This window comes from Ranitomeya variabilis, chromosome 4, assembly GCF_051348905.1.
Source record: "Ranitomeya variabilis isolate aRanVar5 chromosome 4, aRanVar5.hap1, whole genome shotgun sequence".
NCBI classification, from domain to species: Eukaryota; Metazoa; Chordata; class Amphibia; order Anura; family Dendrobatidae; genus Ranitomeya; species Ranitomeya variabilis.
This window is the reverse complement of record NC_135235.1, coordinates 709,896,113-709,922,807: the sequence shown is the minus strand read 5'-3', so window position 1 is coordinate 709,922,807 and position 26,695 is coordinate 709,896,113. Positions and strand designations below refer to the sequence as shown.

Below are 26,695 nucleotides of genomic sequence, written 5' to 3'. Positions count from 1 at the left end.
TGCTGCGGTGGCGGCGGCGGCTGGAGCTGCTGGTCGCTGTCTTCCATGGCTCTATTTAGCTTGGGACGGCATGCAGCAAGGAGTCTCCTATGCGCGCCCTCTTTTAAACAGAGCGCTTCTTAATAGCCCCTCCTCTGTGGCTGCGTGAAGGAGGAAGCGTCTTTTTTTTTTTTTTTTTTTTTCTGACATGCTACTGCGCATGCGCGCGCCGTCAGGGACCCGGAAATGAAGCAATCCAGTTCCGGGGCAGCGCCATCTTGGTGCACCTTAGTTACAGCGCTGCCCCCGACCCGGAAGCCACATATTACCTCCGGTGCGGCGCCATTTTGGAAACGCCGGCGTCCTGAGTGGCAGAGTGTCGGGAGCCCCAGCCTCCTATCCGGAGTGGCGGCTACACTTCCTCCCGCTCACGCTGACGGCCCGTCGGTCGCAGCCGTGGCGGCTTCGGACACCGCACCAGCCGTGGCAGGGGCCTCCCCGCTGCCAGGACTCGGACTGGCCGGCTCCGGATTCCAGGCTTCTTCACGGTTCCAGCTTCTCAGGTACCGTCCAGAAGGTTCCCCGTCAGGGACAGGAAACCAAACTGATGCAGGGGAGAGGTACCGCCCTTTTATCCTGTAGGTTTCCTGTCCCTGAAGGGCGGATCCCCTCTCTCTGGTGTGCTGTCATGGGTGACTGAGAAATAACTACTTCATGATGAGGATGACATCTTCATCTTCTACTACGGCTCTAGAAACATATTTGGCCAGAGTCCGTCACTGACTCCATCACCACCGGCCGTCTATATGAATGTTTCCCAACTTCCATCATGTTAGATCTCATGTCTGATTTACACACAGAAGTTTTAGGCTTTTATAAAAGACTAGCTATTGAACCCATTCTACGCCCGGGTGGCGAGCATTTATATTGGTATATGGTCTCCATCCTGGTATGTGCTGCTCCCATCTTGCTCTCCCATCCTGTCATGTGCTGCTACCATCCTGCGCCCCCATCCTGTCATGTGCTCCCTTCCTGTGCCCCCATCCTGTCATATGCTGCTCCATCCTACACCCCCATCCTGTCATGTGTGCACCCCCATTCTGTCATGTGCTGCTCCCATCCTGTGCCCCCATCCTATCATGTGCTGCTCCATCCTGCGCCCCCATCCTATCATGTGCTGCTCCATCCTGCGCCCCCATCCTATCATGTGCTGCTCCATCCTGCGCCCCCATCCTGTCATGTGCTCCCATCCTGCGCCCCCATCCTGTCATATGCTGCTCCATCCTACACCCCACACCTGTCATGTGTGCGCCCCCATTATGTCATGTGCTGCTCCCATCCTGTGCCCTCATCCTGTCATGTGCTGCTCCATCCTGTGTCACCATCCTGTCATGTGTTCCCATCCTGCACCCCCATTCTGTCATGTGCTGCTCCCATCCTGTGCCCCCATCCTGTCATGTGCTCCCATCCTGCGCCCCCATCCTGTCATGTGCTCCCATCCTGCGCCCCCATCCTGTCATGTGCTGCTCCATCCTACGCCCCCATCCTGTCATGTGCTGCTCCATCCTATGCCCCCATCCTGTCATGTGCTGCTCCCATCCTGTTCCCCCATCCTGTCATGTGCTGCTCCTATCCTGTACCCCCATCCTGTCATGTGCTGCTCCCATCCTGTGCCCCCATTCTGTCATGTGCTCCTCCCATCCTGCGCCCCCATCCTGTCATGTGCTGCTCCATCCTGCGTCCCCATCCTGTCATATGCTCCCATCCTGCACCCCCATCCTGTCATGTTTGCGCCCTCATTCTGTCATGTGCTGCTCCCATCCTGCACCCCCATTCTGTCATGTGCTGCTCCCATCCTGCGCCCTTATTCTGTCATGTGCTGCTCCCATCCTGCGCCCCCATTCTGTCATGTGCTGCTCCCATCCTGCGCCCCCATTCTGTTGTAATGTGCTGCACCCATTCTGCCTGTTCCTGTTTCCATTCTGCCATATGTTGCTCCCATCTTTCTCTCTCCGGCTCTACTGCCCGAGTGCGGCTGTGCTGAGTGCGGGCGGCTGTGCTGAGTGCGGGCGGCTGTGCTGAGTGCGGGCGGCTGTGCTGAGTGCGGGCGGCTGTGCTGAGTGCGGGCGGCTGTGCTGAGTGCGGGCGGCTGTGCTGAGTGCGGGCGGCTGTGCTTGGCTGTGGGCGGCTGTGTGTGGCGGTGCTGAGTGCGGGCGGCTGTGCTGGGTGCGGGCGGCTGTGCGTGGCTGTGTTGGATGCGGGCGGCTGTGCGTGGCGGTGCTGGGTGAGGGTGGCGGTGCTGGGTGCGGGTGGCTGTGCGTGGCGGTGCTTGGTGCGGGCGGCTGTGCGTGGCTGTGCTGGGTGCGGGCGGCTGTACGTGGCTGTGCTGGGTGCGGGCGGCTGTGCGTGGCTGTGCTGGGTGCGGGTGGCTGTGCGTGGCTGTGCTGGGTGTGGGCGGCTGTACGTGGCTGTGCTGGGTGCGGGCGGCTGTGCGTGGCGGTGCTGGGTGAGGGCGGCTGTGCGTGGCGGTGCTGGGTGCGGGCGGCTGTGCGTGGCGGTGCTGGGTGCGGGCGGCTGTGCGTGGCGGTGCTGGGTGCGGGCGGCTGTGCGTGGCGGTGCTGGGTGCCGGCGGATGTGCGTGGCGGTGCTGAGTGCCGGCGGCTGTGCGTGGCGGTGCTGAGTGCCGGCGGCTGTGCTGGGTGCGGGTGGCTGTGCTGGGTGCGGGCGGCTGTGCGTGGCTGTGCTGGGTGCGGGCGGCTGTGCGTGGCTGTGCTGGGTGCGGGCGGCTGTGCGTGGCTGTGGGCGGCTGTGCTGGGTGCGGGCGGCTGTGCTGGGTGCGGGCGGCTGTGCTGGGTGCGGGCGGCTGTGCGTGGCTGTGCTGGGTGCGGGCGGCTGTGCGTGGCTGTGGGCGGCTGTGCTGGGTGCGGGCGGCTGTGCGTGGCTGTGCTGGGTGCGGGCGGCTGTGCGTGGCGGTGCTGAGCGCGGGCAGCTGTGCGTGGCTGTGCTGGGTGCGGGTGGCTGTGCTGGGTGCGGGCGGCTGTGCGTGACTGTGCTGAGTGCGGGTGGCTGTGCATGGCGGCTGTGCTGGGTGCGGCTGCTGTGCGTGGCTGTGCTGAGGGCGGCTGTGCGTGGCGGTGCTGGGCGCCGAGTGCCGGAGACCTGAGCAGGCGGGGACACCGGCGCTCTGTGGGGGTCAGGTGCCGGAGTCGCCACTAGCTCAGGCCCCCGGCACTTGCTATATTTACCTGGCCCTGATCCAGCGCTGCACACCGGTCCGTCTTTTGGGTCCTCTGGCTGTGACTGCTCAGTCAGAGGGCGGCGCACATTAAGCGCGTCATCTCGCCCTCTGAACTGAATGTCATAGGCAGAGGATGTGGAGGAGCAGCGCGCATCGGTGGAACGGGACAGGTAAATATTGCATACTCACCCTCCTGGCACGTCCCTGCTTCTCCGTTGGAGATCGCGGTGTGCGTTCAGTACTTACGCATACCGCGATCTCCTGGGAGCATCACTCTGTGGGGTCCAGACTGCGCCGGCGCTTGCGCAGTCTATAAAGGCTTCGGACAGAGTGACGCTCCCAACGTTATATTATAGATTTTTGGAAGAACAGCAAGACAGGAGTTATTTGATGCCAATGTCTCCATGTACTTTTTCTTTTTCTTTCCTCTGGATATGATGTTTTTTAGGAAAATTTTTTCCTTCCATAAACTTTCATGTATTACTTGAAAAACACGCCCCAAAAAGTTAAAAGGTTACAAAATAAATTTGATGATGGAGGTAAGAGGGAAAATTATACTGTGTGTGTGAACCAAGAAAGCGGAACCGTACTGCATCAAGAAGTGAGGAATCATTATCTAGTTTGGGTTTGGGTGGTAGCACATTGTGTGGGACATATTGTGTTATCATAATATGTTTGAATGTTAGCAGTACTGTGGGAACATTATATTGTGTGGGGGGGGGGATCGTGGTACTGTGGGAACATTATACTGTGTGGTGAGGATGGTGGTACTGTGGGAACATTATACTGTGAGGGGGGATGGTAGTACTGTGGGAACATTATACTGTGTGGAGGAGATGGTGGTACTGTGGGAACATTATACTGTGTGGGGAGGATGGTGGTACTGTGGGAACATTATATTGTGTGGAGGAGATGTGGTGGTACTGTGGGAACATTATACTGTGTGGTGGGGATGGTGGTACTGTGGGAACATGATACTGTGTAGGGAGGATGGTGGTACTGTGGGAACATAATACTGTGGGGGGGGATGGTGGTACTGTGGGAACATGATACTGTGTAGGGAGGATGGTGGTACTGTGGGAACATAATACTGTGGGGGGGGATGGTGGTACTGTGGGAACATTATACTGTGTGGAGGAGATGGTAGTACTGTGGGAACATTATACTATGTGGGGAGGATGGTGTGTGGGGGCCAAGAAAGATGCATCATACTATGAGAGTAATACATGTTTCCTTGGTTCCCGTCTTTCATAGTTGGGTCATTTGTATCTATTAGCGGAAAAGGAACAAAACCATAGTGATTATTATAATGCGGCAGCACAAAACCCCCTAAATATATATTTTTTATAATAACCCCACAATTTGTGACTCTTCAGGGTAAATCGCTATCTCACCATTGGATTAGAGCTGACCCATCTCTTTTGACTATTATGGCATGCTCCTACTTATGGTCCCCTGATGAGTCCCGATAACAGGAGGGACAAGGGACTACTGGCTACTCTGGCTATTTCAACCAGATAAGTGATCTACTATGATCTTTTTCTACATTTTGACAAGTGAACAATCTATGATCTCTAAATTAAGGCTTGGTTATCAGTGTAAGCTACACCACTGGAAATCTATATGAATGGTGTTCAATTAATTCTCTATTACCTTTTAGAAATTTTGTATGTACCCTAGCTTTTTGGAGGGTGCATGATGCACTGTCTCTGAAGTATAATTTTTATGCAACCCTGTGCAGGGTACCTAATGCATTGTCTAGGATATAACAAGTAATCTTGTTTTTTTGTTTTTGGTACCTATTTTTAGGGTCCTTTATGCATTGTTTTTATTATAAGAAATCTTGTCCTAAAGGGAGGGTGCATATAGTGGTGGAGCGCTATTGTGGACATTGAATCACTTATGCACTTTACTGAACATCTGGCCATGGTTCAAAGGTGGAGACAACTATCTTTATTTGGAAAGGGTTTATATACTTACATTATCACATGTTAAAAAACCCCTTGAGTACTATAAGAGGTAGTGCATGTATAAGAGTGGAGCTCTATTGTTTACATTAAATTATTATGCACTTTACTATTTGGCTATGCTTTAGGGGTGAAGATAACTATCCTTATTTTGAATGGGTTTACATAGTTACATTATATGTAAAAACAAACCTTCAGTACTATAAAAGAGTCTAGAGACTATCAGTGAGATCCTAGATATTTTGTTTCATTTGTGTGCATGTTGGGTAATATTGGTACAGGTTTAGTAATAGGGCCCTGCAGGGATTTCAAGGGACAGGCGATGTGGAGTGGAGACGCCACATGGAATTTTAGGGTTCCAACCTCCGCTGTTAGGCAGGCTCTCAGCTTATTAGGGCATGTATAGGGTCAGTGTGAGGACTGTATCATTACGCTGTCCACTATTTCCCGGCAATATTCCCTTGATCTAAACCTTTGGGAGGTGCGATTTTGCTTTTGTTGAGGATTGAGAATTTTTCTAAGAAATGTTTTAATCCTACTGTATTAACTGACACTATGAAGCTAAAGTGACTAAACAGACGTTCTGTCACCTCCATAAAGGGGCACTTTTCTGTGTTTGTCAGAACTGTCCGAGGATTATTAGAGGTGACAGTTTCCCCCCCAATTAGAAGGGACACCTGTGGATATTGGGGTCTTTACCTGCTACAGTTCTGGGGGGATCTACTTGGTAAAGTGCTGGAATCACTTTCTCCCGAAGGGGTAAATGGCGTCTGTAACTTCTGTGTCTTTCTATGAAGCTTCTTCTCTGAAATTTCTTCCTCTGTTTTCTGCCGTATTTCTATTACTCTCCGGAATCAGGAATGTATTAAGTCCTATGGAAACTGCGGAGAAAGAATCATTTCTAATTCTGTGTTTCCAGGATTCTTCTTGTGGGAATTGGCTGCGATATCCCCTGTGCAATATATTTCTAGTATTAATCCTGTCACACTATGGAGGTGCAGTGGTTGTTTGTTTTTTCCCCTTTGTTGTTTCTTGTGTCATTTATTATCTTTATGTCACGTATGTATATTGGTTCTGACATTTGGTATCCTCTTGTCATGTGACAATCACTATATAAGGAACACCCAGGGCTTAAAAAAGGCGTCCAACCCCAGAACGTGGTAACAGGTGCGTTTTCACACTTTAACTCCATTTTCATGATGTCTCCATAAAACGCTGTTTATGCCGACAGCTGATGGAACTCACATCACGATTCTGACAAGATCTTCTCCTGGATTGTTTAATAGGACTTACAGTAGGAGCCGATCCAGAAAGTATTCGCCACATATTCCTGCAAATTCCCTGAAGTGTTATCAATTGTATCCACTAGTGATGAGCGAGAACTAAAACGCTTGAGTGCTTGTTATTCGAATCAAGCAGGTTGGACGCTTGGACTCGAGTACCGACTATAAAGTCAATGGGAAAGCATTTTACCAGAAGACCCCAGCAGGTGGGTTGGGGGGGCAGGAAAATCCTGAAATGTATGGAATCACTGTTCAAATGGAATGGGAACAGCATGGTGAAGACGCCTGGACACATATCAGACTGGTTACTAAATAAATAAATTATGTAAAAAATCACATGGGGTCCTTTCCCATTTTTAATAACTATATAGCTGACATCTACCCTCCAAAATATTACCCTAATTGCCCGTGCACCCGGAAAAAGCCAGGCAAAATGCCAGGTTTGATACATCTAATGTAATGCGCCAATTTTGGGGCTGCTACGGGCTGGTATTTTTAGGCTCGAAAGGGGCATTTTTTTATTAATTATATAATAGGTTTAAAAAGTTAACCCCTGAACATGCGCCGTATGTATACTGCTCTGCGGGAGTTGGTTCCCGCAAAGCGAAGTATATATACGGTGCCGCTATTTCTGAGCACAGCGCTGCATCATACGGTGACAAGGTTAAGATGGGACAGCAGACCATCCATGCACGTTGTCCCGGGGGGTCTGTACCCCCCACATCAGCAATGTGCCAATAAAGTTGAAAAAAACCAAGCCACATGCTGTTTCATTGGTGGCCAGTGTGATCCCCCCTGTGATCTGTGCCTCCGGGTGCTGCGTATTCCTATGCGAGATCCTCCTGTGATCTGACTGCTGTGCTGTGCGCTTGATGATGTGACTCATCTGTGATCATAACAGCAGCAGCAACTCCCCCATCCCAGTCCACACCATCTCAGTTCCAGTCCCCACATCCCCGCTCTCCTCCAGATTGAATTTTTAGTGCACTTTTTTGCGCCTATTTTTGTTTTTCCGTGGCATCCTGTGCTGAGCAATCGTGCTCTTCCCGTGTCCGCATCGCTCTAGTCAGTATCGCTACTGATCAGGGATTGCGCCAAGGGACTTTTATTAGGTACTGATCGTAGAAGACTTTGCAGTGTAAGTGACTTTTGATTGTTTTTTTTAGAAAAAAAAAAAAAGTAAATAGTACAGTGTAGTTTCATAGGTAGAGGAGTAGCGTGTTAATGTAGCCGACGTCATAGTGTTTGGTGACATCTAATCTTGTTTTAGAGAAGAAAAAAATTGTACAAAGTTTCATAATTAGCGAGGTGGCACAGTGTCACAGCGTTTGTTGACGTCTGATTTTAAGAAAAAAAAATTGTACACAATACGTAACTGATGAAGGTCATTGTTTATGACCGAAACGTTTTGCTGTTACTGCATTTGGAATAAAAACCGCTTTGCATATATCACAAAGTTGAGTGCCAGGTTTTGTTATATAGGTCAGGGCTCTGTCTGGGCCAGTCAACAATGGTCACAGAGTTGTTCTGAAGCCACTCCTTTGTTATTTTAGCCGAGTACTTAGGGTCATTGTCTTGTTGGAAGGTGAACCTTTGGCCAAGTCTGAGGACCAGAGCACTCTGGAAGAGATTTTCATCCAGGATATCTCTGTACTTGGCTGCATTCATGTTTCCTTCAATGACAACCAGTCGTCCTGTCTCTACAGCTGAAAAACACCCCCATAGCATGATGCTGCCACCGCCATGTTTCACTGTTGGGATTGTATTGGCAGGTGATGAGCAGTCGCTGGTCTTCTCAACATATACCACTTAGAATTATCACCAAAAAGTTATATTTTCATCTCATCAGACCAGAGAATCTTATTTCTCATAGTCTGGAAGTCCTTCATGTGTCTTTCAGCAAACTCTATACGGGCTTTCATATGTCTTTCACTGAGGAGAGGCTTCCGTTGGGTCACTCTGCCATAAAGGCCCGACTAGTGGATTGCTGCAGAGATAGTCAACCTTGTGGAACTGTGAGCATGCTGCGGGATGCAGTGACGGACAGGAGACAGAGCAAGGGTTAACAATTTTACTTAACACGGGAATACTCCACGCAGGGGAATTAAAGGTTAACTCGGGGGGTTGGGTAGGCAGTTCAACAATTTGGATAAGATGCAGGGGTTAAGAAACAGTGGAAAAGGAATTAACAGTTCTTCGGGAAGTAACTTATCCTGTCACATGTTTATCAAGATGTGGTCGTCCCGGAACAGGTGATGGTGCCAACAACAGCTGACACGGTGCTTGTCCAATATGGTTTTGGAAGTAAAGATGATCCATCATCTGGCAGCAAGGAGGATCACAAGGAAATGGACAGCATGTGACTTAAATATGAGTGTCTGAGCAAAGGGTCTGAATATTTATGACCATGTGATATTTTCAGTTTTTCTTTTTTAATACATTTGCAAACATTTCTACATTCCTGTTTTTTTCAGTCAAGAAGGGGTGCAGAGTGTACATTAATGAGAAAAAAATGAACTTTTTTGAATTTACCAAATGGCTGCAATGAAACAAAGAGTGAAAAATGTAAAGGGGTCTGAATACTTTCCGTACCCACTGTATTTGCATTGAGTAAATTTTATGGCTATATGCACACATTGCGGATTTGACAGTGGAATTTTCTGTGCAGATTCTGCATTTCTTGGCAGAAAATGCAGGTCAGAATCTGTGCTTTTTTTTTGCGGATTTTGTGCGGATTTCTTCTGTTTTTAACCCCTGTGGATTTCTATTATGGAATGGGTGCAGAAACGCAGCAGATCCACAAGAAGAATTGACATGGTTCTTTTTTTTAATCTGCTGCGTTTTCCATGCAGATTTTTCTGCACCATTAGCACAGCATTTTTTTTTCCATTGATTTACATTGTACTGTAAATCACTTGCAGATCTGCAGCGTTTCTGCGTGGAAAAGAATGCTGCGGATCCGCAGGAAATCTGCAACGTGTGCATATACTCTTAGGTAGTGCATTAGAGGAGCGTACGTTGTTTTGTTGGTGAAGTCCATTTTTGTTTTGCAAAAAAGTTAAAGAATGCTTAGCGCCGGGAAAAATTAATAGAAAAGGCATCAGTGTAGTGAAGGTCTCTAATTTTTTTTTTCACAAATGTTTTTTTACATCTGATTTTTCTTTTACATTTTTACTTCTAAGTGTTTTCTTCTATTTTTTTTTATAATAGATAGTATCGTATACACAATCCCCACACATTACACGTATAAAGCACCGCTTACACACACATTCCCAGGGTTTTGAAAAATAAAATAAAAATGGCCCATTTATCAAGATGCTATTCACCAGAGGAGGCATATGCTTTTCTTGCCTCTGAGGCCGGGGTCACAAATGCGAGTTTTACGGACGTAAGAGCGCAGAAACTACGTCCGTAAAACTCGCATTACATACGGCACAAGTATTCTCAACGGGGCTGCTCCTATTAGCCGTATATTACGGTTCAGTATTATACGGCTTTCTACGGCCGTACAAAATCGCAGCATGCTGCGTTTGTCAGCGTATTGCGCAAAAAAATTGCCAACGAAAGTCTATGGGGGCGAGAAAAATACGGATTCCACACGAACCAGCAGTGTGACTTGCGAGAAATACGCAGCGGTGTTAGTGAAAAGTCAGTAATTCAATTGCCGGCTTTTCATTTCTCCTGCACAAACCCGACATGATATGAGACATGGTTTACATACAGTAAACCATCTCATATCCCCTTTTTTTTTGCATATTCCACACTACTAATGTTAGTAGTGTGTATGTGCAAACTTTCAGCGCTGTAGCTGCTGAAATAAAGGGTTAAATGGCGGAAAAAATTGGCGTGGGCTCCCGTGCAATTTTCTCCGCCAGAATGGTAAAGCCAGTGACTGAGGGCAGATATTAATAGCCAGGAGAGGGTCCATGGTTATTGGCCCCCCCCCCCCGTGGCTAAAAACATCTGCCCCCAGCCACCCCAGAAAAGGCACATCTGGAAGATGCGCCTATTCTGGCACTTGGCCACTCTCTTCCCACTCCCTGTAGCGGTGGGATATGGGGTAATGAAGGGTTAATGCCACCTTGCTATTGTAAGGTGACATTAAGCCAGATTAATAATTGAGAGGCGTCAATTATGTCACCTATCCATTATTAATCCAATTGTTTGAAAGGGTTAAAAAAAACACACACACATGATTACAAAGTATTTTAATGAAATAAACACAGCGGGTGTTGTAATAATTTATTGCTCTCTCAATCCATTTCCAGGCCCTCGCTTGGCAAAATAATAAACGAACAAGATACATACCCTCAGCTGAACCGTCACGTCCCACTATGTAATCCATCTGAAGGGGTTAATTATTTTACAGGCAGGAGCCCTGCTAATGCAGCGGTGCTCGTGCTTGTAATTCCCCGGCGAATGAATGAAATGTAGGTCATTGACCTACATTTCCTTCAGTCGCGGTGATGCGCCCCCTGGTGGATGTCCTCATATGACCTGGAGCGTGGGAAAAAGTTCCCAGGCTGCAGTTCATGAGAACATCCACCAGAGGGCGCCTCACCGCGACTCAATGTAAGTACAGATCCAGCTTTCCTTTCAGCACCCGGGGGATTACAGACAAGAGCGAGTGGTTTATCGCAGCTCGTGCCTGTAATATTAGTTAACCCCTTCAGATGGATTACATCGTGGGATGTGATCGGACATCAGAAGGTATGTATCTTGTGCGTTTATTATTTTGCCAAGCGAGGGCCTGGAAATGGATTGAGAGAGCAATAAATTATTACAACACCCGCTGTGTTTATTTCATTAAAATACTTTTAAATCATGTGTGTGTGTGGTTTTTTTAACCCTTTCAAACAATTGGATTAATAATGGATAGGTGTCATAATTGATACTTAATCTGGCTTAATGTCACCTTACAATAGCAAGGTGGCATTAACCCTTCATTACCCCATATCCCACCGCTACAGGGAGTGGGAAGAGAGTGGCCAAGTGCCAGAATAGGCGCATCTTCCAGATGTGCCTTTTCTGGGGTGGCTGGGGGCAGATGTTTGCAGCCAGGGGGGGGCCAATAACCATGGACCCTCTCCTGGCTATTAATATCTGCCCTCAGTCACTGGCTTTACCATTCTGGCGGAGAAAATTGCACGGGAGCCCACGCCAATTTTTTCCGCCATTTAACCCTTTATTTCAGCAGCTACAGCGCTGAAATTTTGCACATACACACTACTAACATTAGTAGTGTGGAATCTGCAAAAAAAAGGGGATATGAGATGGTTTACTGTATGTAAAACATGTCTCATATCATGTCGGGTTTGTGCAGGAGAAATGAAAAGCCGGCAATTGAATTACCGGCTTTTCACAGATATCGCGCTGAATGAAATCTAAATATAGAATATATATATATGTGTCTCAATGACATATATATATATATATATATATATATATATATATATATTATAATATATATATATATATATATATACTGTATATATGTTTTCCCGAACATTTGAGCACATAAATCCATTAGATGTCGGTTTTGCAAGCCTGCGCGAAAATCTCGCAGTACGGATGCCATACAGATTACATACGGAGGAGGCCATGCGCAAAATACACTGACACACCTTGACTACGGATCAATATTTTGGGAACATTTCTCCGTATTACGGCCGTAGTACGGACGTATAATACGTGGCGTATTGTCTTACGCCAAGTGTGACCCCAGCCTGACACTGATTTAGCCAGTGAGGAAGATCCCACATTCTTCTATTCCTCCTTCTCCTCATCTAGTGAGGAAGGACCCCCAGAAAAGCGCCCTAGGACTCAGGCAACCCCTGCAGCAATCGATCCCATATAGATTGCACTCCAAAATTATCAGCCCGTCATTCCGGATTTCATCAGCCGCTCAGGAATACAGTTTGATGTTACAAACCTCACTGAAATTGATTTCTTCAAATTCATTTTCAGGAAATAAAAAATCTTATGGTGGCCCAAACATCATACGCCAGAAGGACCCCTGTAAATGCAGAGATGACGACATTTTGGGGAATTGTGCGCTGCATATGTGTATTGTCATGCCAATGCATATGTTTGCTTTAACCCTTTACTCTTTTACCCCTAATTTGAGCTGGGATACTGTTGGCTGTTACCTGGATGGAGCCTTCTCAGTTCCCTGCTCTGCTGCGCAGCCGTACATGGTGGTTAGGTCTTTTCTGTTGTAGGACCATCCACATGTGTGGTCCCTGGTTGCTGCTGTGAAGCTGTCCGCGGGTTGTGAGGTAATTTGCAGCTGGTGCATGACTTTCCACATGGGTCAGTGCATGCAGTTTCATACAGGTGCCCTGAGCCTCAGATCCTGCACTGATTGTGCTGTAATGGTTTCTGTTTGTGCTTAGGGCGTGCGTGGCCACACCTCCCTTGCTTATATCAGGGTTAGGGTGTGTACTTGAAATGCTGTCCCCAGCCAATTGCTAAGGGGCAGCTCCTATATAAAGTTCCCCTGCCCTATGGGTGGGGCCTGAGCTACTCACAAAGCTCCTGAACTTTGCTATGTGTGTTTCTGTTCCTGTCTATGTTGTGGTACCAAAGTCCTTGCCTTGATTCCTGTTTTTTCCTGTTCTGGCGCCTGTCCTTGAGGCGGTATATCCAGGTCAGATTCCTTGATCTTTTACCTGTCCTGAACCTGTCTGAACTGTGTCTGCTGTGATTATGTCCTGGAATCCCTCTGCATCTGGATCCTCATTTCCAGTAACTTTGAGTCTCTTGTAACCGGTGTTTCTGCTGAGCATCTACTACTTTGTGTTCTGACTACCATGCGGTGTTAACCCCGTCTGGCTCACGTCCAGTAAGGCGGTGCTTGCACCATCACGCTTGAGTTCCTTCCTAGGTCCGATGCCCGGAGCCTGACGACCGCAGTCTGGAACCTGATGAATGCTGCCAGGAGCTTGGAGCCTGATGACTGGTGGTACCTGTAGGTCGTGTCGGATGTCCGGAACCGAACGACTCCTGTCTGATGTCTGCCAGTGACCCTGGGTCCAGATGTTCTGATGTACTGTCTGTACCCTGATGTCCTGATGACCTCATGGACCCTGATGTCCTGATGTTCTCGTGTGTCCTGATGTCTTATCTGCATCCTGATAACCTTGTGTTACCTGATGTCCTGATGTAACTGATGCCCTGGGAGGCCACACCAGTGTCCCAGCTGACAACCTGGGCTGCCATGTCAGTGTCCCAGATGTCTATCCGGTATTCCTGTATCCTGATGCCCTGTGTCCTGAGGTCCTTCCTGTGTCCAGATGTCCTGTCTGTATCCTGATGTCTTGCCTGCGTCCTGATGTCCTCGCGTACCCTGATGTCCTGTATGGGTCCTGATGTCCCGCCTATGTGTGCCACGGTGATCCGTTGGTGCCTTGGGGTCCACTGGGTGGTACCCTTCTGGAGGTGTGGAATCGTGAGCCTGACGTCATCATGTTTTGTTTATGTACTGTGTGACTTTACTTTAGTAAACTTTACTTTCTCTATACCTGAAGTTGTGCGGTGTAATCAAGTCCTACGTGTCTCGTTCCTTGTCCACATGCTCAGCTGCCACAGAACCCCGGTCGCTGCCCTCCCCTAGTTCGGGTAGGCCCGGGTCCCCCTCTGTGGTATAAAGGGTCCGTATTTCATCCCCAGGGTACGCGCGCCCCACACCTTCTGAGGTTGGTCGGCTTGGGGGTGTCTATGGGCTGGGCCGCATCAGTACTGCGCCTGCAGCTGATCATGACATGTATAGTCAGGAAACCAGAGCTTCGGCAATACTGGAGTACTGATATACTGACTATATACTAATAGTCAGTTAACCATTACTTGCTACACTCTAGACTACTGGTATACCATATGGCATGACAATGACAGGATTACACAAGGGGGTGTGACAAAGGCAACGTGCCAAAACAACTGTTGGGATCTGGCTCCAATCCAGCAGGAGGTATTCTTCTGTCTATCTTTATTACATGTATTTGTCTTTATGCACTGTACTAGCTTAGGACCTCTGCATATCAGGTTTAAGGTATCACATGGGATACTTTTACCCTAAACCTGTACACTTACCTGTTGTGTAATCCTGTGTAAATCTGCTGTACATCTCCACCTGCTGTCATTTGTTGCCTTAGCTTGCTATTATTGTTTTCTTATTGACTTCATTTTATCGTATTTAACCCCTTCATGACCCAGCCTATTTTGGCCTTAATGACCTTGCCGTTTTTTGCAATTCTGACCAGTGTCCCTTTATGAGGTAATAACTCAGAAACGCTTAAACGGATCCTAGCGATTCTGAGATTGTTTTTTCGTGACATATTGGGCTTCATGTTAGTGGTAAATTTAGGCCGATAATTTTTGCGTTTATTTCTAAAAAAAATCAGAAATTTGGTGAAAATTTTGCAATTTTCAAATTTTTAATTTTTATTCCGTTAAACCAGAGAGATATGTGACACAAAATAGTTAATAAATAACATTTCCCACATGTCTACTTTACATCAGCACAATTTTGGAAACAAAATTTTTTTTTGCTAGGAAGTTATAAGGGTTAAAATTTGACCAACGATTTCTCATTTTTACAACAATTTACAAAACCATTTTTTTTAGGGACCACCTCACGTTTGAAGTCACTTTGAGGGGTCTATATGAGAGAAAATACCCAAAAGTGACACCATTCTAAAAACTGCACCCCTCAAGGTGCTCAAAACCACATTCAAGTAGTTTATTAACCCTTCAGGTGTTTCACAGCAGCAGAAGTAACATGGAAGGAAAAAATGAACATTTAACTTTTTAGTCACAAAAATGATCTTTTAGCAACAATTTTTTTATTTTCCCAAGGGTAAAAGGAGAAACTGGACCCCAAAAGTTGTTGTCCAATTTGTCCTGAGAACGCTGAAACCTCATATGTGGGGGGGGAACCACTGTTTGGGCGCATGGCAGGGCTCGGAAGGGAAGGAGCGCCATTTGACTTTTTGAATGAAAAATTAGCTCCAATCGTTAGCAGACACCATGTCGTGTTTGGAGAGCCCCTGTGTGCCTAAAGATTGGAGCTCACCCACAAGTGACCCCATTTTGGAAACTAGACCCCCCCCCAAGGAATTTATCTAGATGCATATTGAGCACTTTGAACCCCCAGGTGCTTCACAAATTGATCCATAAAACTGAAAAAGTACTTTTTTTTCACAAATTTTATTTTGTCTCAATTTTTTTCATTTTCACATGGGCATCAGGATAAAATGGATGCTAAAATTTGTTGGGCAATTTCTCCTGAGTACACCGATACCTCACATGTAGGGGTAAATCACTGTTTGGGCATACGGCAAGGCTCGGACCGGAAGGAGCGCCATTTCACTTTTAGAATGAAAAATTAGCTCCAATCTTTAGCGGACACCATGTCGCGTTTGGAGAGCCCCTGTGTGCCTAAACATTGGAGCTCCCCCACATGTGACCCCATTTTGGAAACTAGACCACCCAAGGAACTTATCTAGATGCATATTGAGCACTTTGAACCCCCAGGTGCTTCACAAATTGATCCATAAATATGAAAAAGTTCTTTTTTTTTTCACACAATTTATTTTCGCCTCAATTTTTTTCATTTTTACATGGGCATCAGGGTAAAATGGATGCTAAAATTTGTTGGGCAATATCTCCTGAGTACACCGATACCTCACATGTGGGGGTAAACCACTGTTTGGGCGCACGGCAAGGCTCAGAAGGGAAGGAGCGCCATTTGACTTTTTGAATGAAAAATTAGCTCCAATCGTTAGCGGACACCATGTTGTGTATGGAAGGTATGTAGTGTATGTCAGGTTGGTGTGTGTGGTGTAGTATTCACCACACACACACACCAACCTGATGTACACTATACCACACTACACACCAACCTGACGTACACTACGCCATACACACCAACCTGACACACTATGTCAGGTTGGTGTGTGTGGTGTAGTGTATGTCAGGTTGGGGTGTGGTGTACGTCAGGTTGGTGTGTGTGGTGTAGTGTACACCACACACACACACCAACCTGACCTACACTATACCACACCACACACCAACCTGATGTACACTACGCCGCACACACCAACCTGACACACTACGTCAGGTTGGTGTGTGTGGTGTAGTGTATGTCAGGTTGGGGTGTGGTGTAGTGTACGTCAGGTTGGTGTGTGTGGTGTTGTGTATATCAGCCTGGTGTGGGTGAGTTCTGTAGTGGAATATCAGGATGTGGCTAGTCCACGGACGTGTGATGAATTCTGAAGCATTGATTCAAACACAGTGCAGGTTTGTCGGGACACGTTTCACATTGGAAACGAGTTTCCCTTCTTATCCCCCTTTTATAGCACACCCGACACCTTTTTTTTGCTCTCCCCTCACAGGGAAAATGTTGCCCTGGTACCATACGGGATCCTTGAGTTCCAGGGGTGCTGGGGCCCGCTCCTTCCACGCCTCCAATCAGGGCCTTTATCACCGCCTCCTGGAACTGAAGGAAGGTGTTGTTGGTCTGACCTTCACATCGTGATAGCACGTATGCATTATACAGTGCCATTTGTACGATGTGCACAGCCAGTTTTTTATACCACACCTTCGTCTTCCGCATGGCACTATAGGGCTGGAGGACTTGATCAGAAAGATCAACTCCCCCCATGTGTTTGTTGTACCCCAGGGCACAGTCCGGTTTGTGGACCTGTGCTGGGGTACCTCGAACGGTGGTGGCCGTGGTGCCGGGACCATGGATTGTGGTCAAGAAAAAGACGTCCCTTTTGTCTTTGAACTTGACCGCAAGCATGTTGCCTCTACATTGGGCCCAGCTCTCACCCTTTGGGAGAGCCTGCTCAATTAGTGACAAAGGGAGACCCCTCTTGTTTCTGCGCACAGTACCGCAATCGACGGTAGCTCTGGCAGAGAGGGATTGAAAGAGTGGGATACTTGTATAAAATTTATCAACGTACAGATGGTAACCTTTATCAAGCAGTGGGTGGACCAAATCCCACACTATTTTCCCACTCACCCCCAGAGCGGGTGGACATTCTGGGGGCTGGATACTGCTGTCCTTTCCTTGATAAACTCTAAAGCTGAGAGTGTACCCTGAGGTACTCTCACAGATCTTGTAGAGCTTTATCCCGTACCTCGCCCTTTTGCTGGGCAGGTACTGACGGAACTGAAGCCGCCCTTTGAAGTGGACGAGGGATTCATCCACACAAATTTCTCTTTGGGGAATGTACACTTCAGCAAACTTGTTGCTGAAGTGTTCGATGACCGGCCGAATTTTGAACAGTCTATCAAAATTCGGGTCACCGCGGGGAAGGATGTCAGTGTTGTCCCTAAAATGAAGAAATTTATGAATCGCCTCAAAACGTTTGCGATTAATAACCATGCCATATATTGGAGTTTGATATAAAATATCAGTACTCCAGTATTGGCGAATTTCTGGTTTCTTCACAATCCCCATGTGAAGGACCAGTCCCCAATATTTCATCATTTCTACGGAGTCAACGGGATTCCAAGTAGTAAATGATGAACTTGGGTTTTGGGCAAAAAATTGCAGGGCATATAAGTTTGTTTGCTCCACCATGAGACTGACAATTGACTCCGAAAAAAAGACTTTGAAAAAGTCTATTTCCCTGAGGTTGGCAGTCTCAAATTGGATTCCTGATTGGGGAATGAAATCAGGAATCCGTGGAGCAAAATTTTCAGGGACGGGGGTCCAGGTGGGGGCACTAGTGCTAGGTTGGGCGTGACTAGTGCTAGGTTGGGCGTGACTAGCACTAGGTTGGGGGATACTCACCCTTGGCTGTGTGTCTTCTCCCCTGGGCTCCGGCTCTCCTCCGCTGGGCTCCGGGCGATTTCTCGTCCTGCGACATCTTGGGGGTGGCGAGTCCGTGTCACTGGAGGAGGAAGAGGGGGAGGAATACAGAAAAGTGGGGTCCTCACCCTCACTATCAGCTTCGGAGGCAAGAAAGGAATATGCCTCCTCAGCTGAGTACAGCCTTTGTGACTGGGATGACTGGGATGAGCGGGACATTGTGTGTGTGTGTGTGGTGTGTGTGCGTGTGTAAAAAAAAATCTAAACTTTATTATAGTGTTGCGTGTGCGTGTGTATGTGCGAGTGTTTGGTGAAACTATTCTGCAGGAGGAGGCTATCAGGTGCGGGGAGCTGTCAGGCACGCGGGGGGGCTGTCAGGCACGCGGGGGGGCTGTCAGGCACGCGGGGGGGCTGTCAGGCACGCGGGGGGGGCTGTCAGGCACGCGGGGGGGGGCTGTCAGGCACGCGGGGGGGGCTGTCAGGCACGCGGGGGGGGGGCTGTCAGGCACGCGGGGGGGGGGCTGTCAGGCACACGGGAGGGGCTGTCAGGCACGCGGGGGGGGGGCTGTCAGGCACGCGGGGGGGGCTGTCAGGCACGCGGGGGGGGCTGTCAGGCACGCGGGGGGGGCTGTCAGGCACGCGGGGGGGGCTGTCAGGCACGCGGGGGGACAGGAGGGGGCTGAGGAGATGCAGCGTCAGATGGAGATGAAGCTGGCAGCAGCAGGTGATCAGGTGGACGGGGGGCAAGGGGTGATCAGGGGGGGCAGGGGGTGATCAGGGGAGGCAGGGGGTGATTAGCGGTGATCACTGAAGAGGGTGATCACCAGGGGAGGAGGGGCTGACAGACGCAGGGGGCGGTAGGAGAGATGAAAACGCAGCAGCAGCAGCAGGTGATAAAGGGGGGCAGAGGGGTGGACGGGGGGCAAGGGGTGATCAGGGGGGGCAGGGGGTGATCAGGGGGGGCAGGGGGTGATTAGCGGTGATCACTGAAGAGGGTGATCACCAGGGGAGGAGGGGCTGACAGACGCAGGGGGCGGTAGGAGAGATGAAAACGCAGCAGCAGGTGATAAAGGGGGGCAGAGGGGTGATCAGGTGGACGGGGGGGGGGGGCAAGGGGTGATCAGGGGGTGAACAGGGGGGGGCAGGGGGTGATTAGCGGTGATCACTGAAGAGGGTGATCACCAGGGGAGGAGGGGCTGACAGACGCAGGGGGCGGTAGGAGAGATGAAAACGCAGCAGCAGCAGCAGGTGATAAAGGGGGGCAGAGGGGTGATCAGGTGGACAGGGGGGGGCAGGGGGTGATCAGGGGGGTAGGGGGTGATTAGCGGTGATCACGGAAGAGGGTGATCACCAGGCGAGGAGGGGCTGACAGATGCAGGGGGCGGTAGGAGAGAAGAAAATGCAGCAGCAGGTGATAAAGGGGGTGATCAGGTGGACAGGGGGGGCAGGGGGTGATCAGGGGGGCAGGGGGTGATTAGCGATGATCACTTTAGAGGGTGATCACTAGGGGAGGAGGGGCTGACAGACGCAGGGGGGCGGTAGGAGAAAAGAAAGTAGAGCAGCAGCAGGTGATAAAGGGGGGCGGGGGGGTGATCACAGGAGCAGGGGGTGATCAGGGGGGCGGGAGCAGAGGTTGGGGGGAGTGGAGGACAGGAGAGTGGAGGTACCTGTCCTCAGCAGCAGCGGTGGTGCTGGCGGTAGCAGTGGGGGAGGCGGCAGTAGCGGCAGCGCTCTGAAGAGGTATGCAGCAGCGGCGGCAGCGATCGCGGTGTCTGGGGGGGCAGGTGAACAGTCGGGCACCTAGCTCCTCAGCTTCCACGGATGGGATGAAGCTGAGGAGCGAGGCAGACACTGTTTTTCTCCGCCCCTCCACATCTGATTGGAGTGCAAGCGTCACATGGACGCTAGCTCCAATCAGAGCTGGAGGGGGTTAAAAAAAGGTCGCCAGGAGCGATCGTAGACCCGGGGGGGCAAAGCCACCCCCCCTGGGGTGAAGTACAGGTCCCCCTGCACCTGCGGGTACGGTGACATTTGAATGACCCCGGTCACCGGACCCGCAGCGAAGCATTCCCGCCATGACGCCACATAGACGTCATGGGTCGGATTGGCACCGACTTTCATGACGCCTACGTGGTGTCATGGGTTGGGAAGGGGTTAAGAACTACATTTCTTACTACACCACTGGCTATATAATTTTGGCATATAGATTTATAAGTTCCTTGAAGGATCCAGTTACCAAAATAGAGTCACTTGTGGGGGGTTTCAACTGTATAGGAACATCAGGGTCTCTTTAAATGTGACATGGCGTCCGCTCTCAATTCTAGGCAATTTTATGTTCAAAAAGTCAAATGATTCCCCTTCCGAGACTTGCCATGCACCCAAGCAGTGGTGTTCCATTTATGGTCCATTTTCTCCTGTTACCCTTGTGAAAATAAGAAATTGGGCTAAAAAATGAGAAACCGCTGGTCAAATTTAACCCTTATAATATATTCCTAACAAAAAATAATGTTTCAAAAATTGTGCTGATGTAAAGTAGAAATGTGGGAAATGTTATTTATTAACTACTTTGTGTGACATGACTTTCTGACTTAAGGGCATAAAAATTAACATTTTGAAAATTGCAAAATTTTCACCTAATTTCTGATTTTTTCACAAATAAACATAAGTCACATTAAAAAAAAAGTTACAACTGTCATCAAGTACAATAAGTCAGGAGAAAAAAAATCTCAGAATCAGTGGGATCCATTGAAGTGTCCAGGGTTATTGCCTCATAAAGTGACAGTGGTCAGAATTGTAAAATTTGGCCTGGTCAGGAAGGTGGAAACAGGCTTCGGGGTGAAGGGGTTAAATACTCCCTATAGCGCCACATGAAAGACACTAAAGGATACAACTATATAATCCTTAGGGGGCTGACAACAATCTAAGCGCTCCCTCCTATAACAGACCGGCTTCCCGAGGACGGTGGGCCGAGCATAGCGCCACTGGGTCATCTATAAACCCGATAACGTGATGTGGCCGGACAGTCGCAGTAATGCCAGGAGCCAACATGGCTGCAGCATCACCGTGTATGGCGGGCAATCCCCGCATGTTTACTGGCTGGGAACTCGAGCACGGCGCTCCATCACCTGCGATACCCCAGTAACAAGCTTGTCCGAGCCCCCTGATGGAGTAGTGGAGAGCGGCTCCCTCATCACTAGTATCTACATTATTGTGCTGGAGCCGGGAGAGGAATCATCGCATTGTGGGAGAACTTCTCTGGGCTTCTGTCCGCTCCTCCTGCAGGTGTCTGACTGGGGCTAATGTGGAACCAGCGAAGCCGCATTCTGTCCACAGCTGTTACCTCACTGTTCACACCACACAGGGACCCCAAAAGAGTCTCCTCAGTGCTGAAGAGGTTAATGTCCTCCGCGCCCAGTAATGGGGAATCTCCAGCACCTACCTCCACCACAGAGCTGCACTCACTCCACAAGAGTCCACATGGTAGATGCTAGAGTGTATGGGCTCCTTCCAGGTGTGACGTCATTTCCGGGGGCGTGTCCTATCGGGAGGGGGCGTGTTCTCCAAGGCGGTGTTCTGAAATTTGTCGGCATGTCGTAGATAGTAGGGATGGCCGTGATTGGTCAGTTTGCGCCACGTGACTCCGTAGCCTCGCCCATCCCTACTATCTACGACATGCCGACAAATTTCAGAACACCGGCTCACTGTGAAGATGCTAGAGTGTATGGGCTCCTTCCTGGTATATATTATTGTAGATACAGACTGTACAGGATCCTGTCAGATATATATTATTGTAGATACAGACTGTACAGGCTCCTGTCAGGTATATATTATTGTAGATATAGACTGTATGGGCTCCTTCCTGGTTCCCTGACTGCAGCCCATACACTCTAGCCGGCTCACTACTGAAGATGCTAGAGTTTTATGGGCTCCTTCCTGGTATATATTATTGTAGATACCGACTGTACAGGCTCCTGTCAGGTATATATTACTGTAGATATAGACTGTACGGGCTCCTGTCAGGTATATATTATTGTAGATATAGACTGTACGGGCTCCTGTCAGGTATATATTATTGTAGATATAGACTGTACGGGCTCCTGTCAGGTATATATTATTGTAGATATAGACTGTACGGGCTCCTGTCAGGTATATATTATTGTAGATATAGACTGTACGGGCTCCTGTCAGGTATATATTATTGTAGATATAGACTGTATGGGCTCCTTCCTGGTTCCCTGACTGCAGCCCATACACTCTAGCCGGCTCACTACTGAAGATGCTAGAGTTTTATGGGCTCCTTCCTGGTATATATTATTGTAGATACCGACTGTACAGGCTCCTGTCAGGTATATATTACTGTAGATATAGACTGTACGGGCTCCTGTCAGGTATATATTATTGTAGATATAGACTGTACGGGCTCCTGTCAGGTATATATTATTGTAGATACAGACTGTACGGGCTCCTGTCAGGTATATATTATTGTAGATATAGACTGTACGGGCTCCTGTCAGGTATATATTATTGTAGATATAGACTGTACGGGCTCCTGTCAGGTATATATTATTGTAGATACAGACTGTACGGGCTCCTGTCAGGTATATATTATTGTAGATATAGACTGTATGGGCTCCTGTCAGGTATATATTATTGTAGATATAGACTGTACGGGCTCCTGTCAGGTATATATTATTGTAGATACAGACTGTACGGGCTCCTGTCAGGTATATATTATTGTAGATATAGACTGTACGGGCTCCTGTCAGGTATATATTACTGTAGATATAGACTGTACGGGCTCCTGTCAGGTATATATTATTGTAGATATAGACTGTACGGGCTCCTGTCAGGTATATATTATTGTAGATATAGACTGTACGGGCTCCTGTCAGGTATATATTATTGTAGATATAGACTGTACGGGCTCCTGTCAGGTATATATTATTGTAGATACAGACTGTACGGGCTCCTGTCAGGTATATATTATTGTAGATATAGACTGTATGGGCTCCTGTCAGGTATATATTATTGTAGATACAGACTGTACGGGCTCCTGTCAGGTATATATTATTGTAGATATAGACTGTACGGGCTCCTGTCAGGTATATATTATTGTAGATATAGACTGTACGAGCTCCTGTCAGGTATATATTATTGTAGATACAGACTGTACGGGCTCCTGTCAGGTATATATTATTGTAGATACAGACTGTACGGGCTCCTGTCAGGTATATATTATTGTAGATATAGACTGTACAGGCTCCTGTCAGATATATATTATTGTAGATACAGACTGTACGGGCTCCTGTCAGGTATATATTATTGTAGATATAGACTGTACGGGCTCCTGTCAGGTATATATTATTGTAGATATAGACTGTACGGGCTCCTGTCAGGCATATATTATTGTAGATATAGACTGTACGAGCTCCTGTCAGGTATATATTATTGTAGATATAGATTGTACGGGCTCCTGTCAGGTATATATTATTGTAGATACAGACTGTATGGGCTCCTGTCAGGTATATATTATTGTAGATATAGACTGTACGGGCTCCTGTCAGGTATATATTATTGTAGATACAGACTGTACGGGCTCCTGTCAGGTATATATTATTGTAGATACAGACTGTACGGGCTCCTGTCAGGTATATATTATTGTAGATACAGACGGTATAGGCTCCTGTCAGGTATATATTATTGTAGATATAGACTGTACGGGCTCCTGTCAGATATATATTATTGTAGATATAGACTGTACAGGCTCCTGTCAGGTATATATTATTGTAGATATAGACTGTATGGGCTCCTGTCAGGTATATATTATTGTAGATATAGACTGTACGGGCTCCTGTCAGGTATATATTATTGTAGATATAGACTGTATGGGCTCCTGTCAGGTATATATTATTGTAGATATAGACTGTACGGGCTCCTGTCAGGTATATATTATTGTAGATATAGACTGTACGGGCTCCTGTCAGGTATATATTATTGTAGATACAGACTGTACAGGCTCCTGTCAGGTATATATTATTGTAGATATAGACTGTACGGGCTCCTGTCAGGTATATATTATTGTAGATATAGACTGTACAGACTCCTTTCAGGCATATATTATTGTAGATATAGACTGTACGGGCTCCTGTCAGGTATATATTACTGTAGATATACTGTAGACTGTACGGGCTCCTGTCAGGTATATATAAGTGATGATATCAGAATGTATGGGCTCCTATCAGGTATATATATATCATTGACGGTATCAGAATGTGTGGGCTCCTGTCAGGTGTATATTAGTGATGATATCAGAATGTGTGGGCCCCTGTCAGGTATATATTAGTGATAATATCAGAATGTATGGGCCTCTGTGAGGTATATATTACAGTAGTGATGATATCAGAATGTGTGGGCCCCTGTCAGGTATATATTACTGATGATATCAGAATGTATGGGCCCTGTCAGGTATATATTAGTGATATCAGAATGTATGGGCCCTGTCAGGTATATATATTAGTGATGATATCAGAATGTATGGGCCCATGTCAGGTATATATTAGTGATGGTATCAGAATGCATGGGCCCCTGTCAGGTATATATTACTGATAATATCAGAATGTATGGGCCCTGTCAGGTATATATTAGTGATATCAGAATGTATGGGCCCTGTCAGGTATATATATTAGTGATGATATCAGAATGTATGGGCCCTGTCAGGTATATATATTAGTGATGATATCAGAATGTATGGGCCCCTGTCAGGTATATATTAGTGATGATATCAGAATGTATGGGCCCCTGTCAGGTATATATTATTGTAGATATAGACTGTATGGGCCCCTGTCAGGTATATATGCTGCGATTGTTCTCGTATGCTGATTTGGCATGAAAAAATAATCACAGATGTGATCTGCCCCATAGATTAACACTGGTCCGAGTGCCATGCGATGCTTTCTCACATAGCGCTCGTCCGTATTCTACGCTAGTGTGACCCCGGCCTTAAACTTATGAAGCGACACAGACCACCTGCAGTTCAGCCACCATCAATATTTAAATTACAAGTTTTTCACCATCCAAAAAAATGCTAATTTTAACCTAGTTCCATAGGTTTCTTAAAGGGAACCTGTCACCAGGTTTTCCCCATATATAGTACCACCAGCACCTATATGCCCTTATACACACCCTTCTAGAGTGCTGTACCGTATATACTCGCGTATAAGCTGAAATTTCTTGGGGCAGAAAGAGACCCTCTCGGCTTATACTCGAGTCATTGTCGGCGGGGAAGCGGCGGCTGTCACATACTCACCTGCTCCTGGCACGGTCCCTGCATGTCCGATGGTCTCCGGGCAGCTCTTCCTGTGTTCAGCGGTCACGTGGTTCTGCTCATTAATGAATATGGACGCATAATGGTTAAGGCTATGTGCGCACGTTGCAGATTTGCTTGAGGAAATGTCTGCATGGTTAGTGCGTCTCTTAGCAGAAAACGCAGTGGAAATTCTGTACTTTTTTATGCGGATTTGATGCGTTTCTGTAAATCGTGAGCGCTAAATAAAGATATATTAAAAAAAATAAAAATAAATAAAGGAATTTGATGCATTTCCTTATTCAAACTCTTCACGAGATACCCTCATTAATATTAACTAAAGACACACACACACCCATGTAGGAGCATTAACATAATTAACCTACATATGCTGTAAAAAAAACAACTAAGAAACCTGCGTGAAATGCAAAATGTTTATTTTTCAAAAAATAAAGCCTGCATGGGCTCCCGCATAATTTTCATAACCAGCAGTGGGAAAGCTGACAGCTGATGTTACTATTCTGGAAAGGAGCTGTTATGGAAATATTAGGGTTGGATAAATATATCCCTGTGTGTGCTGTGGCCGCTCCCAATTAGACTGAGTATTTTGAGCGCTCATCAAGAATGGACTGTACACAACTGTGACAGAACAACATTCCATCAATACTGATACTTTATTGTACATACATAGTTTTATATTTTCACATAGAAAGGAGTGGTTAGGGGTTGTCAGGGGTGGTTAGTTAATTACCATATTGTCTAGCTCCTCTGTCATTGGTTATCTAAACATATATGGAATATTGTGATTAATGCTCATATGACTGCTGATCAAGCAACTGAACTCGAGTTCTCTGTCTGTAGGACAAAGATGACATTTGATCAGCAGTCACCAAACATCTGCCCCTCTTCTGCTTTTAGGGGTGGAAAACCCCATATGATCTGTCTGGGTTATATTAGTTCAGTTTGTGTCAGCCATTTTAAACCATTTAGTATAATGTATATATTAGCTGTGAGCATATAAGTATATATTTGATTATAGAGGAGTATACATGCAAGTGAGATCTACATGATATATATATTTCTATCACAAGAATGGCGCCCAACGGC

General features: G+C 47.4%; 1 protein-coding gene across 2 annotated transcripts in view; it reads right to left on the bottom strand.

Moving 5' to 3' along the window:
• The window catches only part of LOC143766514 (uncharacterized), a 50,882-nt gene extending 29,067 nt beyond the window's left edge, over positions 1–21,815 (bottom strand). Inside the window, exon 1 of one of the 2 annotated variants that reach the window (XM_077254259.1) lies at positions 21,725–21,815. Coding sequence is in view for 1 of the 2 variants with exons in the window: in XM_077254258.1 (XP_077110373.1) it covers positions 12,617–12,777 (161 nt within the window). In the remaining variant the exon portion in view is untranslated. Of the gene's footprint in view, positions 1–12,616; positions 12,866–21,724 lie in introns of those variants that run through there. The other variant, XM_077254258.1, reaches the window with a different exon arrangement.
• Between the last annotated feature and the right edge of the window lie 4,880 nt (positions 21,816–26,695).